At 37.2% G+C, this 14662-nt stretch overlaps 3 protein-coding genes across 4 annotated transcripts; all 3 read right to left on the minus strand.

Moving 5' to 3' along the window:
• Positions 1–2936: 2936 nt before the first annotated feature.
• si:ch211-260e23.7 (protein C19orf12 homolog) lies at positions 2937–4854 on the minus strand. Of its 2 annotated transcripts, XM_059514265.1 has the most exons (3): positions 4714–4854; positions 4279–4459; positions 2937–3710 (listed from the first exon to the last, which is right to left on the minus strand). In XM_059514265.1, exons 2-3 carry the CDS (start codon positions 4436–4438, stop codon positions 3442–3444), a joined length of 429 nt encoding a protein of 142 aa, XP_059370248.1. In that variant the 5' UTR covers positions 4439–4459; positions 4714–4854; the 3' UTR covers positions 2937–3441. The 2 variants fall into 2 exon arrangements, with proteins under 2 accessions (XP_059370248.1, XP_059370257.1); XM_059514274.1 differs by lacking the exon at positions 4714–4854 and having other exon boundaries at positions 4279–4651.
• A 1301-nt stretch (positions 4855–6155) lies between these two features.
• zgc:101715 (Protein C19orf12 homolog-like) lies at positions 6156–11920 on the minus strand. Its single transcript, XM_059514283.1, has 3 exons — positions 11764–11920; positions 11387–11564; positions 6156–6960 (listed from the first exon to the last, which is right to left on the minus strand). Exons 2-3 carry the CDS (start codon positions 11544–11546, stop codon positions 6695–6697), a joined length of 426 nt encoding a protein of 141 aa, XP_059370266.1. The 5' UTR covers positions 11547–11564; positions 11764–11920; the 3' UTR covers positions 6156–6694.
• Positions 11921–12005: 85 nt separating this feature from the next.
• Positions 12006–13464, minus strand: LOC132097731 (protein C19orf12 homolog). The gene is given in 3 exon segments (XM_059503623.1): positions 12006–12330; positions 12748–12925; positions 13351–13464. Coding segments are annotated over 2 exon segments (420 nt in total). The 5' UTR covers positions 12908–12925; positions 13351–13464; the 3' UTR covers positions 12006–12070.
• Between the last annotated feature and the right edge of the window lie 1198 nt (positions 13465–14662).

A 14662-nucleotide genomic window follows, 5' to 3' on the forward strand; every position in this document is an offset into this window, starting at 1 on the left:
GGGTGTTAATTACTTAACTTTCACAGATTGCCCGACATATATTTGTGATATATAGATGTGTAATAGGAATATATATATATTTATTTCATTATTTATCATTTAGATTTTTTTTGTGTTTAATGTCCAGTATATAATTATTTTGTTTAGGATACTTCCATATATGTTTCCAACAGTCTGTGACTTCAGTGCCATTTCTCAGGTGCACATTAGGAAACACACACATCTTCAGAGGGACACGGTTCTTAATGGAAAGAACCTCTGCAGAACCATCTTGTTTTATAGTGTACTAACAACAGACTGGTTGAACAAGGCAAATTAACTGTGTGGCTTACGAAACAAAAAGAACATCTATCTCTGTTAAACAATCACTTGGCATTAACATGCGATCACCGTGATCAGATCGAGGAGGTCAGATCATCAGTCAATCAGAACATGACGCGTTTAGCCTACACTTGGCAACATCAAGTGTATAGCGGTATAAGAGAGTAAAGAACTCTAAAACCTGTTCTGTTTTGTGAAATTCCCAGCGTAATTTCCATGACAGAATTTTGGCACATTGTGTGGAACTAATAAAACCAGTTTTGCCGCTGAGATCAAGTTTCACATACTTCACTTGTTACTATTATTAGACAGATTAAATAGAGCAGGAAACCCACAAATTGTGTTAAAACGCAACCCACTTGATCAGAGACCCATTACCAAGGACAACTGTCAGCAAACTGAGCAAAATTATGAACAAAGAAAAAAAAAAGTGGCACATTGTGAGTTTCAGTCCACTGCAGTGTCTTATGGAACATAAACTCCACACCAGCTTGATTCTGGGAATCGGAGTGAAGTAAAGTTAATTCTAAAGTTGAAAGATTATTTGTCTCATGCTTAACGGAGTGGTAGTGAACATCTGCATCTTACAAGCTTAATTTATTCGCATTACAGGCCGTAGGACAGGCATAACATTAAATGCACAAATAATGTGACTAGAAATGCACAAGATATGAAAAAAATATATTATGAGTTATTGTATTTAACACTGAAAAAACTTAGATTTTTGTTGCCTGTAAAGGCATAGTTACCAAATATATAAAATATATATTTATATATTAAATTGTCATTGTTTGCTCACCCTCATGTTGCAAACCTGTTTGACTTTTTTTCATCTGCAGAACAAAACAGAAGATATTTTGAGGAATGTAACAAAACTGTGAACACTGACTTAAATATATGGTAAATACACACACACACACACACACACACACACACACACACACAGAGAGAGAATAAACAATAGAATTCTAGAAATACATTTTATATTCAGCAGAAGAAAGACATTTGGGCTTGAAATGACATGAAAGTGGGTAAATCGATGACAGATTTGTCTTTTTTGGTGAAATATTTTTAGGGTCACCATTGAGTGCATATGTATCTGAAAGGTTTTTAAAGTCTTTTCATGTTTACCGCCAGAAAACATGCAATGTTGTCCTATTCAGGGGAAAATAATAGCAAATGCATACACATCTTGAAATAAGGAAGTATTTGTGTATTTCTTGACAAACAACTGATGTTATAAAACCTTGACAATCACCTTGTAAATCTTCTTTTCACTATGTGTTTGCACTTATATTTGTAGCGCACAGTGAATGTCTTCTGGTTTTTGTTCTTATGGTGTGCGTGAGTGTAGCTTTTGACCTCAGAGAGGCTGTTCTGAGAACAGTTTCCTGTTTTCTAAAAACCAAAGAGTACAGTACAGAAAGAGTAAGACACTGTGGTTTAATGCCCAGCCGCTTCTCATTTTCAAAGAAATGTGATGAGAAAAATCTAGACAAAATGAAATCATCAGACTTTATATTATCAACTTAGCTTTCTATTTGAATTTTCTAAACAAGAAAACATTCTCCATTTCTTCCACACTCAACAAGCAATATTGCTGTTTTCTACAACATTATTAAGCTCAAATGATGATGTGATTCAATTTTGTGTGGCCCATCCACTCCACACACCTCTTAATGTGAAAAGCATTTAGATTTGTAATAGCACATTAACCACTTGTAATCTCAATCTACATGACAAAACCTAACATGTCATAAATGAGATTGAAGCTTTTATTCAGTAATGATGCATTCATATTGTTACATAAGACATTCATAATGTTACAAAAGATTTCTGTTTCAAATAATCCCCGTTATTCATTAATCATAGAATCCTGACAAAAATGTATCATGTTTTCCATGTTTTCTTTCCATTTTCCAAAGAAATATTAAGCAGAACAACTGTTTTCAACATTAATAAAAATAAATGTTTCTTGAGCACCAAATCAGCACATTAGAATGATTTCTGAAGGATCATGTGACACTGAAGACTGGAGTGATGACTGTGTGAATAAATTACATTTGAAAATATATTAAACAGTTCACAATATTACTGTTTTAATCAAATAAATGCAACACTGATGTGCATAAGATAATTAAAACAAAAATTAAAAACCATACCAACTCCAAAGTTTTGAACAGTAGTGCATATAGGGCGCCAGGTAAACACAATTACAATAACGTGTTACATGTGTTAAGAGGTTATTCCTGCAATTATGTATAACGCTGTGTCAATCATGTTACAATTACAGATTCCACAGAAAATTGTGTAGTGTATGATGGCCATTGACTTTTTAGCTACAGACTATAAATCCATCCAGTCCAGGATATCAAACATGTTTGATATTTTGAGCCGGCTTTGTGATTATTTACAAAGTTGGTATAAGTGTATAATGATATTAAAAGTTGGGTAGTGTATTGCAGCCTTAAAGAACAACAAAACTTTGAAGATGATTCTGATTCAGGTCAGCTAAATCCTATCCTATCCTATGTTTTAAGAAAATAAAATTCAAATGAATATGAAAACAACAACACTTTTTTTTTTTACTTGCGAATCTAAAAGTCAACTATGCTTAACTAATTAGATTTATTATTAACCAAAGTTGATAAAATCATAATTTACTCACCCTCATGTTGTTCCAAACTTGTATGTCAGTCTTACTTTTGTAGAACATACTGTTATATTATTGTAACTGTATATTATTTGGTCCATATAATGGAAATTCAAATGAATAAATTTTCTTTTTTTTGTTTTTGTTTTATGTAATATCCCTTTAACTGTACTGAAATGGCTCATGAGGTGGTCTTGATTTTACGTGTTTTAAAAAAGATTATTGCTTAATTACTCAGATTTACTCACTTGAAAAGTATTTTAAGCATCTAAATATTTAAAAAATGTTGAGGTTTACAGTGAAACTCTGTGGCTCTGGTAAACTGGATTAAAATAGAAATATAGGAAAAGGAGTCGACCATAACACCTACAGGTATCTTTATGATAAAGAAAGAAAAAAAACACGGAATTAAACAAGCTCTTCAGACATTTAAACTTTGCCTAGACTTGGCTTTAGTGACTTTAACACTATTTTTGTACATACTCCACTTTGGCTCCGAGCTCTTTTGTGGCAAAAGAGATTAAAGTAGTAAGTACTCGCATCTGTAGAGAGGAGTTACCCATCACCAGAAAAATGAGCTGAGCCAGATCAACCCAATCCAGTTTGCCCAGTACTGCCATGACCTCAGAGTACAGTTTCCTCTTCTGTTGAGGAGGCATCTCCATTATGATCTGGTGAAGAGGACGGAATGTGCCACTGGTCATCCACCATCCCACGGCACCTCCCAAAGAACTACCTGGAGATCACGCAGGACAAAGAACAAACTGATAAAGATGCGCTAGGGTCACTAAATAGACGGTCCATTATTGTTAATCGATAAAATCATGTTTTCTTCACTTGAAATCTAAAGTTGATAAAATTAAATTGTCTAAACACTGACTTTATTGATGGATTTGTTCCAACATTTTCTACACAGGTTAATGAAAATGTATTAACACTTAATACGGTTAATAAGGATTTGGTTTAAGGTCCTTCATGAAACCATTGATGCCAATAAAGAATCTTTATTGTTATTATAAAAAAATTATAATAATAAAAAAGGTCAACATAGCAGGAACTGGAGATCAAGCAGGACAAAGAAACAAACTGCTAAAGATGCACTAGGGTCACTTAATAGGCTGTCCATTATTGTTAATCGATAAAATCATCTTATAAAAAAAAAAAGTCAATACTAGCTTCAGAGAACACACCACCATACAATTGTTTATAGATGATATTGATATTATAGCGCCACTCTGTGGTTAAGAAGTGAAGCTGGTCAAAGTTTGTGGGTGACAAAAAAATCAAAACGCCCGCATACGTACCAAGAAATAAACCGGGTGGACCTCCGAGCAGCCCCCCAACAAAAGCCCCTCCAGCAGCAGCAGCAGCTCCTTTGGCTGAGTTTCGCACAGCCGCTTTAATCTGCCTGCTCTCGGAGAGCTTACAGCAGAGCGCCATCACATCGTCTACTTGACGAATCATTGTATCGTGTTCAAACACTGCCTGAGGAGGTGGAACAGGAAACAAACGAGCTGCTGACTACTCTCAGATGTAAGATTGAACACCGCACACAATCGGACACTCTTTAATAAACTATGAACAAACTTAAAAGCAAACTAAGCTAAACAAGTTATGAGACTAAGTTAGGTTACATAAAATATGTAAATATGCACAGCCTACGTCTGCTTTTGACAATATTTTGTTTTATATACTACATTAGCGCTTTGATATAGCATAATTGTCAGACTTTAGCCTACCTCTTTATTTTGTTGACGCTATACTTTCAGTTTCTGCGAGTGACTCCCACTTCCGCTCTCTGTGCAGCTGGCCCTTTAACTGCGTATATGCGTATAATATTTTGCATAATGCATTTCATTTTTTTCGGAGCATCACCTAAATGTAATGTAACTGTGCTGAGAAACTGTCAAACAACCTGTATGTAAAGCGTATATGCAGTACATTTTCCCAGTAGGCCCACCTGTTGGACAAAACAGAAAATGCGTCCTGACAGAAATCACTGGCTTGCCCTTTCTAGTACTGGGTTGGACCCTCTTTAATTCTGCTTTAACTCTTCGTGGTATCAGTTCGACAAGGTGCTGGAGACATATGCATCCGAGATTTCTGTCCATAATGAGAAGATAGCATGTTCCTGCACATCCATGACGCAAATCTCCCATTCCTCCATCACCTCGGCTTAGGATCTAGTGACCACGGAGGCCATGATTATAGTGAACTCAGAATCATGTTGGACATGGACAGCTTTGTGACATGGCACATTATTTTTCAAATTGTAGCCTGGGTTTCCTGTTCAGCTGACAGGAGTGGCAATCGGTGTGGTATTCTGCTGCTTTACCCCTTCTACTTCAAGTTTCGATGTGTTGAGCATTCAGAGATATTATTATTATTATTCTGCATACCTGATCGTACACAATCTGTACTGATTAACAACATCAATTCTGAGGCGCTTAGGCTAACCACCGGGGTGCCTCAGGTCTCAGTATTAGGGCCCCTCTTATTTAGCCTTTATATCAATGACTTGCCTAATGTTTGCTCTGAAGTAGAATGTTTAATGTATGCAGATGTGTTTTTTGTGTGTCTTATTATTGTAACAGGTACAGTGTACCTTAAGTTATTTTACAGTGTCATTTATATTGTAGTTATATTGTAGTCAATTTGCCATAGACTTGTAAATGTATTTTTTCTTGTTCGTATTTTAATGCTTTTTTTACATCTTGGCCAGGGGACTACAGATGAAAAATAGCCTTTTGGGTAATTCTGGCTTTTTTAACCATGCTTGTTCATGTGTTTTATGAAATTGCACTGTCCCCTTTTAAATAAACCATTAAATCAAATCAAATCAAATCAAACCTTAATAATAAGTGGTTATTAGAGCTATTGTACCTTTATATCAGCTCGAACCAGTCTGGCCATTCTCCTGTGAGAACAAGGCATTTTCACCCACAGAACCACTCACATTTGATCTTTTTCAGACCAAGAAAAAACATAACAGCATACACACATGCACACACACACACACACACGCACACACACACACACACACACACACACACAAACAAACAAACAAAAAATTCATAACAGCGGCCTTGTATATGTATGAATGTGTATATATAGTTTGTTTTTCTTTTTAATGGAACAATAACTTTTCTTCTTTGGACTTTTGGCTTGGAATAAAAACACCTTTATACATCACCATTAGGTATTTCTTTATTCATTCATGTCAACACGCAGTTATGCCTACATTATACATTTTGCATTGACCAATTAAAAGGATGATGAAAACATCTGCTTTGAATCATGTATGATCATGTCTATTTTTTTCTGATATGTAAAATGTCTGGCCTAAACATGTAGGCCCAATATTTTTTTACAAGTTCCACTTTATTACTTCTTAAATCTCACCCTAGTGTTTTATTGAAAAGTCAGATATGACAGAAAGGATGATTGTACAGGGGGCAACTTTCTGAGCAATGTTGCTGTCAGTAGCCAACCAGGTGAGACACAGGTCCCACGACCAATCTAAAGTATCCAGAAATGTATAACCCATCTTCGAATGGAAAGTGCACAAAGAACATTACTACAAAAAAAGAATGCTCAAAAAGTTGCCGTGTATCATCAGCCTTCTCATCAGAAAAATGCAAAATATAGTAGCAACTTGTCCATCTAGTTCTGTAAAAAAATTACCAAAACTAAACCAGTGATATTCACCCTCTCCTGCTGTCAGTCTTCATACCTCACATCAGCTTTGAGTTGGTTTTTAGTAAAATTAAGAACAGCACCCAGCACCTGCTCATGTAGTGAGGCATTCCCATTAACTTGAGCAATCAGCTGCACAACATTAGTCCATTTCAGTGTACCCACTATGGCCATGACATCAGAGTACAGTTGCTCCTGCTGTTTAGGACTCATTTCCATGAGGATCTCAGGAAGAGGTTTGAACTGGCCGCTGGTCATCCATCCGCCCAGAGCACCTCCCACAGCAGCACCTTGAGTAATACAGATGAATACAATAATACTATAGCAACATCTGGAGATTAAAGGGTTAGTTCACCCAAATAGCAAAATTATGTCATTAATAGCTTACCCTCATGTTGTTCCAAATCCGTAAGACCTCCGTTTATCTTTGGAACACAGTTTAAGATATTTTAGATTTAGTCCGAGAGCTCTCAGTCCCTCCATTGAAGCTGTGTGCACGGTATACTGTCCATGTCCAGAAAGGTAAGAAAAACATCATCAAAGTACAACCCGAATTCCGGAAAAGTTGGGACATTTTTTTAATTTTAATAAAATAAAAACTAAAAGACTTTCAAATCACATGAGCCAATATTTTATTCACAATAGAACATAGATAACATAGCAAATGTTTAAACTGAGAAAGTTTACAATTTTATGCACAAAATGAGCTCATTTCTATTTTGATTTCTGCTACAGGTCTCAAAATAGTTGGGACGGGGCATGTTTACCATGGTGTAGCATCTCCTTTTCTTTTCAAAACAGTTTGAAGACGTCTGGGCATTGAGGCTATGAGTTGCTGGAGTTTTGCTGTTGGAATTTGGTCCCATTCTTGCCTTATATAGATTTCCAGCTGCTGAAGAGTTCGTGGTCGTCTTTGACGTATTTTTCATTAATTGATGCGCCAAATGTTCTCTATAGGTGTAAGATCTGGACTGCAGGCAGGCCAGGTTAGCACCCAGACTCTTCTACGACGAAGCCATGCTGTTGTTATAGCTGCAGTATGTGGTTTTGCATTGTCCTGCTGAAATAAACAAGGCCTTCCCTGAAATAGACGTTGTTTGGAGGGAAGCATATGTTGCTCTAAAACCTTTATATACCTTTCAGCATTCACAGAGCCTTCCAAAACATGCAAGCTGCCCATACCGTATGCACTTATGCACCCCCATACCATCAGAGATGCTGGCTTTTGAACTGAACGCTGATAACATGCTGGAAGGTCTCCCTCCTCTTTAGCCCGGAGGACACGACGTCCGTGATTTCCAACAAGAATGTCAAATTTGGACTCGTCTGACCATAAAACACTATTCCACTTTGAAATAGTCCATTTTAAATGAGCCTTGGCCCACAGGACACGACGGCGCTTCTGGACCATGTTCACATATGGCTTCCTTTTTGCATGATAGAGCTTTAGTTGGCATCTGCTGATGGCACGGTGGATCGTGTTTACCGACAGTGGTTTCTGAAAGTATTCCTGGGCCCATTTAATAATGTCATTGACACAATCATGCCGATGAGTGATGCAGTGTCGTCTGAGAGCCCGAAGACCACGGGCATCCAATAAAGGTCTCCGGCCTTGTCCCTTACGCACAGAGATTTCTCCAGTTTCTCTGAATCTTTTGATGATGTTATGCACTGTAGATGATGAGATTTGCAAAGCCTTTGCAATTTGACGTTGAGGAACATTGTTTTTAAAGTTTTCCACAATTTTTTTACGCAGTCTTTCACAGATTGGAGAGCCTCTGCCCATCTTTACTTCTGAGAGACTCTGCTTCTCTAAGACAAAGCTTTTATAGCTAATCATGTTACAGACCTGATATCAATTAACTTAATTATTCACTAGATGTTCTCCCAGCTGAACCTTTTCAAAACTGCTTGCTTTTTTAGCCATTTGTTGCCCCCGTGCCAACTTTTTTGAGACCTGTAGCAGGCATTAAATTTTAAATGAGCTAATTAAGTGGATAAAAGTGTAAAATTTCTCAGTTTAAACATTTGCTACGTTATCTATGTTCTATTGTGAGTAAAATATTGGCTCATGTGATTTGAAATTCCTTTAGTTTTCATTTTATTAAAATTTAAAAAACGTCCCAACTTTTCCGGAATTCGGGTTGTAGTCCATGTGACATCAGAGAGTCAGTTAGAATTTTTTGAAGCATCGAAAATACATTTTGGTCCAAAAATAGCGAAAACAACGACTTTATTCAGCATTGTCTTCTCTTCCGTGTCTGTTGTGAGAGAGAGTTCAAAACAAAGCAGTTTGTGATATCCGGTTCGTGAATGAATCATTCGATGTAACCGGATCTTTTTGAACCAGTTCACCAAATCGACCTGAATCGTTTTAAATGGTTTGCATCTCCAATACGCATTAATCCACAAATGACTTAAGCTGTTAACTTTTTTAATGTGGCTGACACTCCCTCAGAGTTCAAACAAACCAATATCCCGGAGTAATTCATTTACTCAAACAGTACACTGACTGAACTGCTGTGAAGAGAGAACTGAGGATGAACACCGAGCCGAGCCAGATAATGACTTGTTCACAAGTCAAGAACCAGTTGCTTCGGTCTTTGGATCACCAGTAGTTCTTTCGGACAGTTCGATTCAATAAACCGGTTGAAGAAAACGGTTCACTGGTTCTTTTGCGCTCGACGTAATGACGTCATTGGCGATGATTGCCCTTGATTCAAGCCTTCGGTTTACCCGCGCTCATAACATTAGCACAGAATCAGTACAGAATCAATCACCAAAAGAATCAGTTTGGTTCAGACGCTCTGTGTGTCATTCTGCTTCACGGTGAATCACACATGCGCAGTATTATCAACTCCTCGGTTCTCGAATCGGACGCGTCTGACAGAAACGGTTCTTGACTCGAGAACGAGTCACTGTTTTATTCATTATCTGGATCGGCTCAGTGTTCATCTTCGGTTCTCTCTTCACAGCAGTTCAGTCAGTGTACTGTTTGAGTAAATGAATTACTCCAGGATATTGGTTTGTTTGAACTCAGAGGGAGTGTCAGCCACATTAAAAAAGTTAACAGCTTAAGTCATTTGTGGATTAATGCGTATTGGAGACGCGAACCGTTTAAAACAATTCAGTTCAATTTGGTGAACTGGTTCAAAAAGATCCGGTTACATCGAATGATTCGTTCGCGAACCGGATATCACAAACTGCTTTGTTTGGAACTCTCTCTCACAACAGACACGGAAGAGAAGACAATGCTGAATTAAGTCGTAGTTTTTGCTATTTTTGGAACAAAATGTATTTTCGATGCTTCAAAAAATTCTAACTGACCCTCTGATGTCACATGGACTACTTTGATTATGTTTTTCTTACCTTTCTGCCCATGGAAAGTGCTGCCAACGAATATTCTAAATTCAAATATGTATTCGAATAGTAAAAAAAAAAAAGAATTTTGAAGGTGAAAATTAATATTCGAATATAAAAAAAAATGTGGAAAAAAACGCCCGTGGTAGTAGAGGCGTGGTTGTCTGCTTTGCGAGTGGGCGCGCTAGCGCGCCTGAGGGTTCAGGGACAGGTCACAGGAGTCGCACTGTCTGGCACAGCATCAGTGCTGAAAGTTGACGCGTCTTCATGGAAGATGCCAGCAAGTGCAGAGCCCAACTCGACCGCAGCAAAGAAAGTGAGGTAAAATTGTTGACCCGCGAGATAAAGTTGTATGCAAGCTATTTAAGATACAGTTAGCATACCATTCGACCACTAGCAACATGACGTCACATCTCAAAAATGTGCACCCAAATGAGCATGGCATAATGTGTGGAACTCCAGCTAAACAGTCACGTCTTGACACTTAACGTTACTTTGCATCGCCCGCCACAAGCTCTTTGTCTGCAACACGATAAGAGGCCATAACGGATAAAATAATTTCGTTCATTTGTAAGGACATGAGACCGATCAGTATCGCGGATGGGGCAGGCTTCGGGGAGTTCTGTCAAGCAATGGATCCGAGGTTTGATTATTTATCGTTTCATGTCAAGGAAAAGTTCCATGTTTACCACAGCACAGCTCGCTCGGAGCATTCAATGTCAGTTCTATATGCTGTAAAACTTCAATTAATATTAATAATATTTGTTTCAATCACTGAATGAAGCCTGCTATATTTGGGACAACAGTCGCGACCTTAAATTGCTTGCACAAAAATTTGTTTGTTCATTTAAACCATTATGCGCAGAGAACGTGAGGGTGGGAGAAGTCTGCAGTCTTGGCCATTAGTTGATTTCCTTGTTTTTGTGTAGGTAATACGTTGTCATATATGTTTAAACTTAAATAGACTATCTATACATGTAGTTATGTCTCTTTGTATTATTTTGTCCTGTTATTGACGTAATGCGCGTCATTGACAACATGCGCAACCAGATATTCGAATAGTTCGAATATTCGTGTATTTTTTAGAGGGAATATTCAAATGTCATTTTTGAGCAATTTTGACAGCCCTAATGGACAGTATACCATTCACACAGCTTCAATGAAGGGCCAGAGAGCTCTCGGACTAAATCTAAAATATCTTAAACTGTGTTCCAAAGATAAACGGAGGTCTTACGGGTTTGGAACGACATGAGGGTGAGTTATTAATGACATAATTTTGATATTTGGGTGAACTAACCCTTTAAGAAGAGAGCTAAACCAAAAGAAAACAAAATCACGGATTGAAGGAACACATACCAACAGCTATCCCGGCAGGACCACCGATCAGCCCTCCAACAAAAGCAGTTCCTCCTGCAACGACGGCTCCTTTTGCGGAGTTTTTAAATGTTGCTTTAATCTTCTTATTTGCCGAGATTTCACAGCAGAGTTTCATTATATCATCTTTAAGATTTGCCATTTTGATTTGTTACAATGCCTGGCGATAAACAACGATAAATGATTGTTACACATAAAACGAGTGGGGTGGAAAATCAGGCAATAAAAAACATTGCTCCATTCATTTGGCGTTTCTGAGGTAGACTACTACTACGTTTCATTGTTTGAGATAATAATGACGCGCTGTAGGTTAAATCCCAAAAACAGACCTTTAAAAAAATTCACAGTTCTTAGCTTACCTGATTGTTTTCGAACTTGAGCAGAGTTTTAGCAAGTTCAAGTTACTTTCGGTATCATATTCATGAGCTTGATGTAGCATATTTGACGTGCACTTCCGTACTCAGATGCGTTCATAGGCGGCTTTAAAATAGTTGGATTGCAATAGACTTACGAGACATGTTTGATAAACTAGTATAGGCTATTTTGCCATTATAGCCTGAATGCACTGTAAGTCGCTTTGGATAAAAGCGTCTGCTAAATGTAAATGTAAAAGCAACGGGATGCGGGATTGAGAACCACTGGCTGGTGAGATCAACCCTCTAGGGGTCAGTTTCCATACCGCACTTCAGCCTTGAGCTCTTTTGGGGCGAGTATAGCAACAAGCACTTGCTCTTGCAGAGTAGCACTGCCCATGACCAGAGCAATGAGGCCAGCCACTTCTGTCCAGTCCAGTGTGCCCAGTGCACCCATGACATCAGAGTACAGTTTCTCCTTATATTTTGAAGGCAGCTCCTTGATGATCTCTTGAAGAGGCTTGAACTGGCCACTGGTCATCCAAATTCCCAGAAGACCTCCCAAAGTACCACCTAGAGTAATATAATACATTACGAGATGTGATTGAAGATGTGAAGAGTGATTAATTAGCTTGGTTTGTAAAGGTGAATAATTTTGTTATGCTTATTTCATTAACAGAATAGGCGCAAATTACAGTGTTGTGCTTTTTCAAACTTAAAAATAAAATATTAGGACAAAAGTTATATATTTTTAAATATATATATAGTATATTTATAGTATATATATATATTTATAGTATATATATATAGTTAAATATTTGTAATTTCTAGTAATATATCTTATTTGGTGTTGATGAATTAGTCTTACTGAAGACAAAAAAGGTTGAGAAACACTGCACTAGGCCATTTAACATGATATTATAACACCACCCTGTGATGAAAGTAGATGAAAGTTCAAGTATTGCATGGAAAACAGAGGCACGTTCTTACCAACAGCTATGCCGGCATGCGCCTCCAATCATTCCCCCTACAAAAGCACCTCCGCAGGCGCTGCAGCTCGCTTTTCAGAGCTCTTCACGGCTGCTTTCATCTTCCTGCTGGCTGAGACCTCACAGCAAAGCTGCATAACATCATCCACTCGACTGCTCATTGTGATGTCAAGAGAAACCTGGAAATAAATGCTAATAGATTATTTGCCCTTTTACACGTAAATGAGTAGAACAGAAACGCACACTGATAAGCAAACACGAATGAAGTACTTTAATCAACCAGTTGCCTATTCACACGCAGCATCATTACATCAACTATTTCAAATAATTTCATGATATGCAAATTTTATTGCTCACAGTAATACAGCCTTTATTTCGTTTTCCCTAGTTTCTGCAAAATAAATAAGTAAAAAAAAAAAAGTTTTTTCAGAAATTTGTATAAAACAAATTAACATAATTAATTAAACAATGTGCTTTAAAAAAAACTAAACAATTAAAATATAAGCCATACTTTTAAAACAAATTAAAAAAATCAATATACTATCAGATAATTTTGTCATATTGATATGATAAATGTTAAAACTCATATTTTGAAAAAGCTTACCTTTTCTTCTTTCAAGAGGAGTTAACAGACGCCTGTTCCATTCACTCTGGGTGAAATCACTGTGGGATTGCTCAAGTACTCTACATTTTGCACACTTCCACAGTCTGTCCCCTATAGCTTTAATTTGTGTTACCACCATGACAATATTAATATGAAATGTGAAAAAGACACAACGCATCTCATATTCAGATCATTCATATTAGGTAGTCAGATTAGTTTATGCATCTCTTCAAGATCCTGTCAGTCCAGCCTATTAAATCATTTGAAAATGTAATTAGGAGGATATGTTTCTCTTTAATTGCTCATCTGCTATTTTGAGATCATAGATAATATGATAGCATTAATATAAAGAACTGGCATTGGCTCAGGTTATTTAGAATACTGTCCCACATTAAGTTTGTGCGGTGCACGTCACAACACCTTCAAGCTAACAGAAAGAAAGAAAGAAAGAAAGAAAGAAAGAAAGAAAGAAAGAAAGAAAGAAAAAGAAAGGGAAATATTTAGACTACAGAGGCAACAAAAAAACTGGTTTAAGTTTACACTGTAACTGATTTTTGTAATTTGAACAGTATTTTACTGTAATATGTATTAGTTAGGATTAATATCACAGTATTCTTAAAATGTTCTCAATAGCCTATTTAAAAAGTGTAATTCTGATGTAATTTGATAGAGTCCTTTAAAAGGGGTTTGTCTTGAACGTTTCTTGTGCTAGCAGTCCTTAACTATATCAGAAGTTGCTTTTGTAGGATTGTCATGTTCATCAAAAAGCAAGTATGCTTATCCGTCGTGTCTTATTTGTCAGTCTTGTCAACAAATGAACCATTTGGAGCGCCTTAAACAACATCTGCATGTGCGAATACAACTGACGCACCACCTCGTGGGCGGGACCTGTCGACGTCAGATTGAGTACACTCAAGAACAAGGAGGAGGAGCCTCGCGTACATAAACAAGTCCAGAGTGTACACCGACGGGAGCGACTGCGACACAATAAAGATAGAGCAGAGGCATTTTAGGCTGCAAAAGCAAAGCTGACAGCTTACAAGGTGGGCAAATCTTAAACGTTGTTTCACCGCATCTTTCTGAAATTACAGATTTCTTTACAATTTAAAGTAACCTGTGAATGTGTTGTTTTCTCGAGAACACTGCGCCGATCTTAGTTCAATCGAGCTGTTTTTTTTTTGTAATTAAACACTCAAATGTGTTTAAACACTTTTTGTTAATTTATGAATATGCTCCATTGAAACTTTCTGAAGGACAAGATAGACAAAAGCAGCTAGTCTTATTTTGTTGTTCATTAATGTGATTAGTTTCT

The sequence above is a fragment of the Carassius carassius genome, chromosome 2 (genome assembly GCF_963082965.1).
Source record: "Carassius carassius chromosome 2, fCarCar2.1, whole genome shotgun sequence".
Taxonomy (NCBI): domain Eukaryota; kingdom Metazoa; phylum Chordata; class Actinopteri; order Cypriniformes; family Cyprinidae; genus Carassius; species Carassius carassius.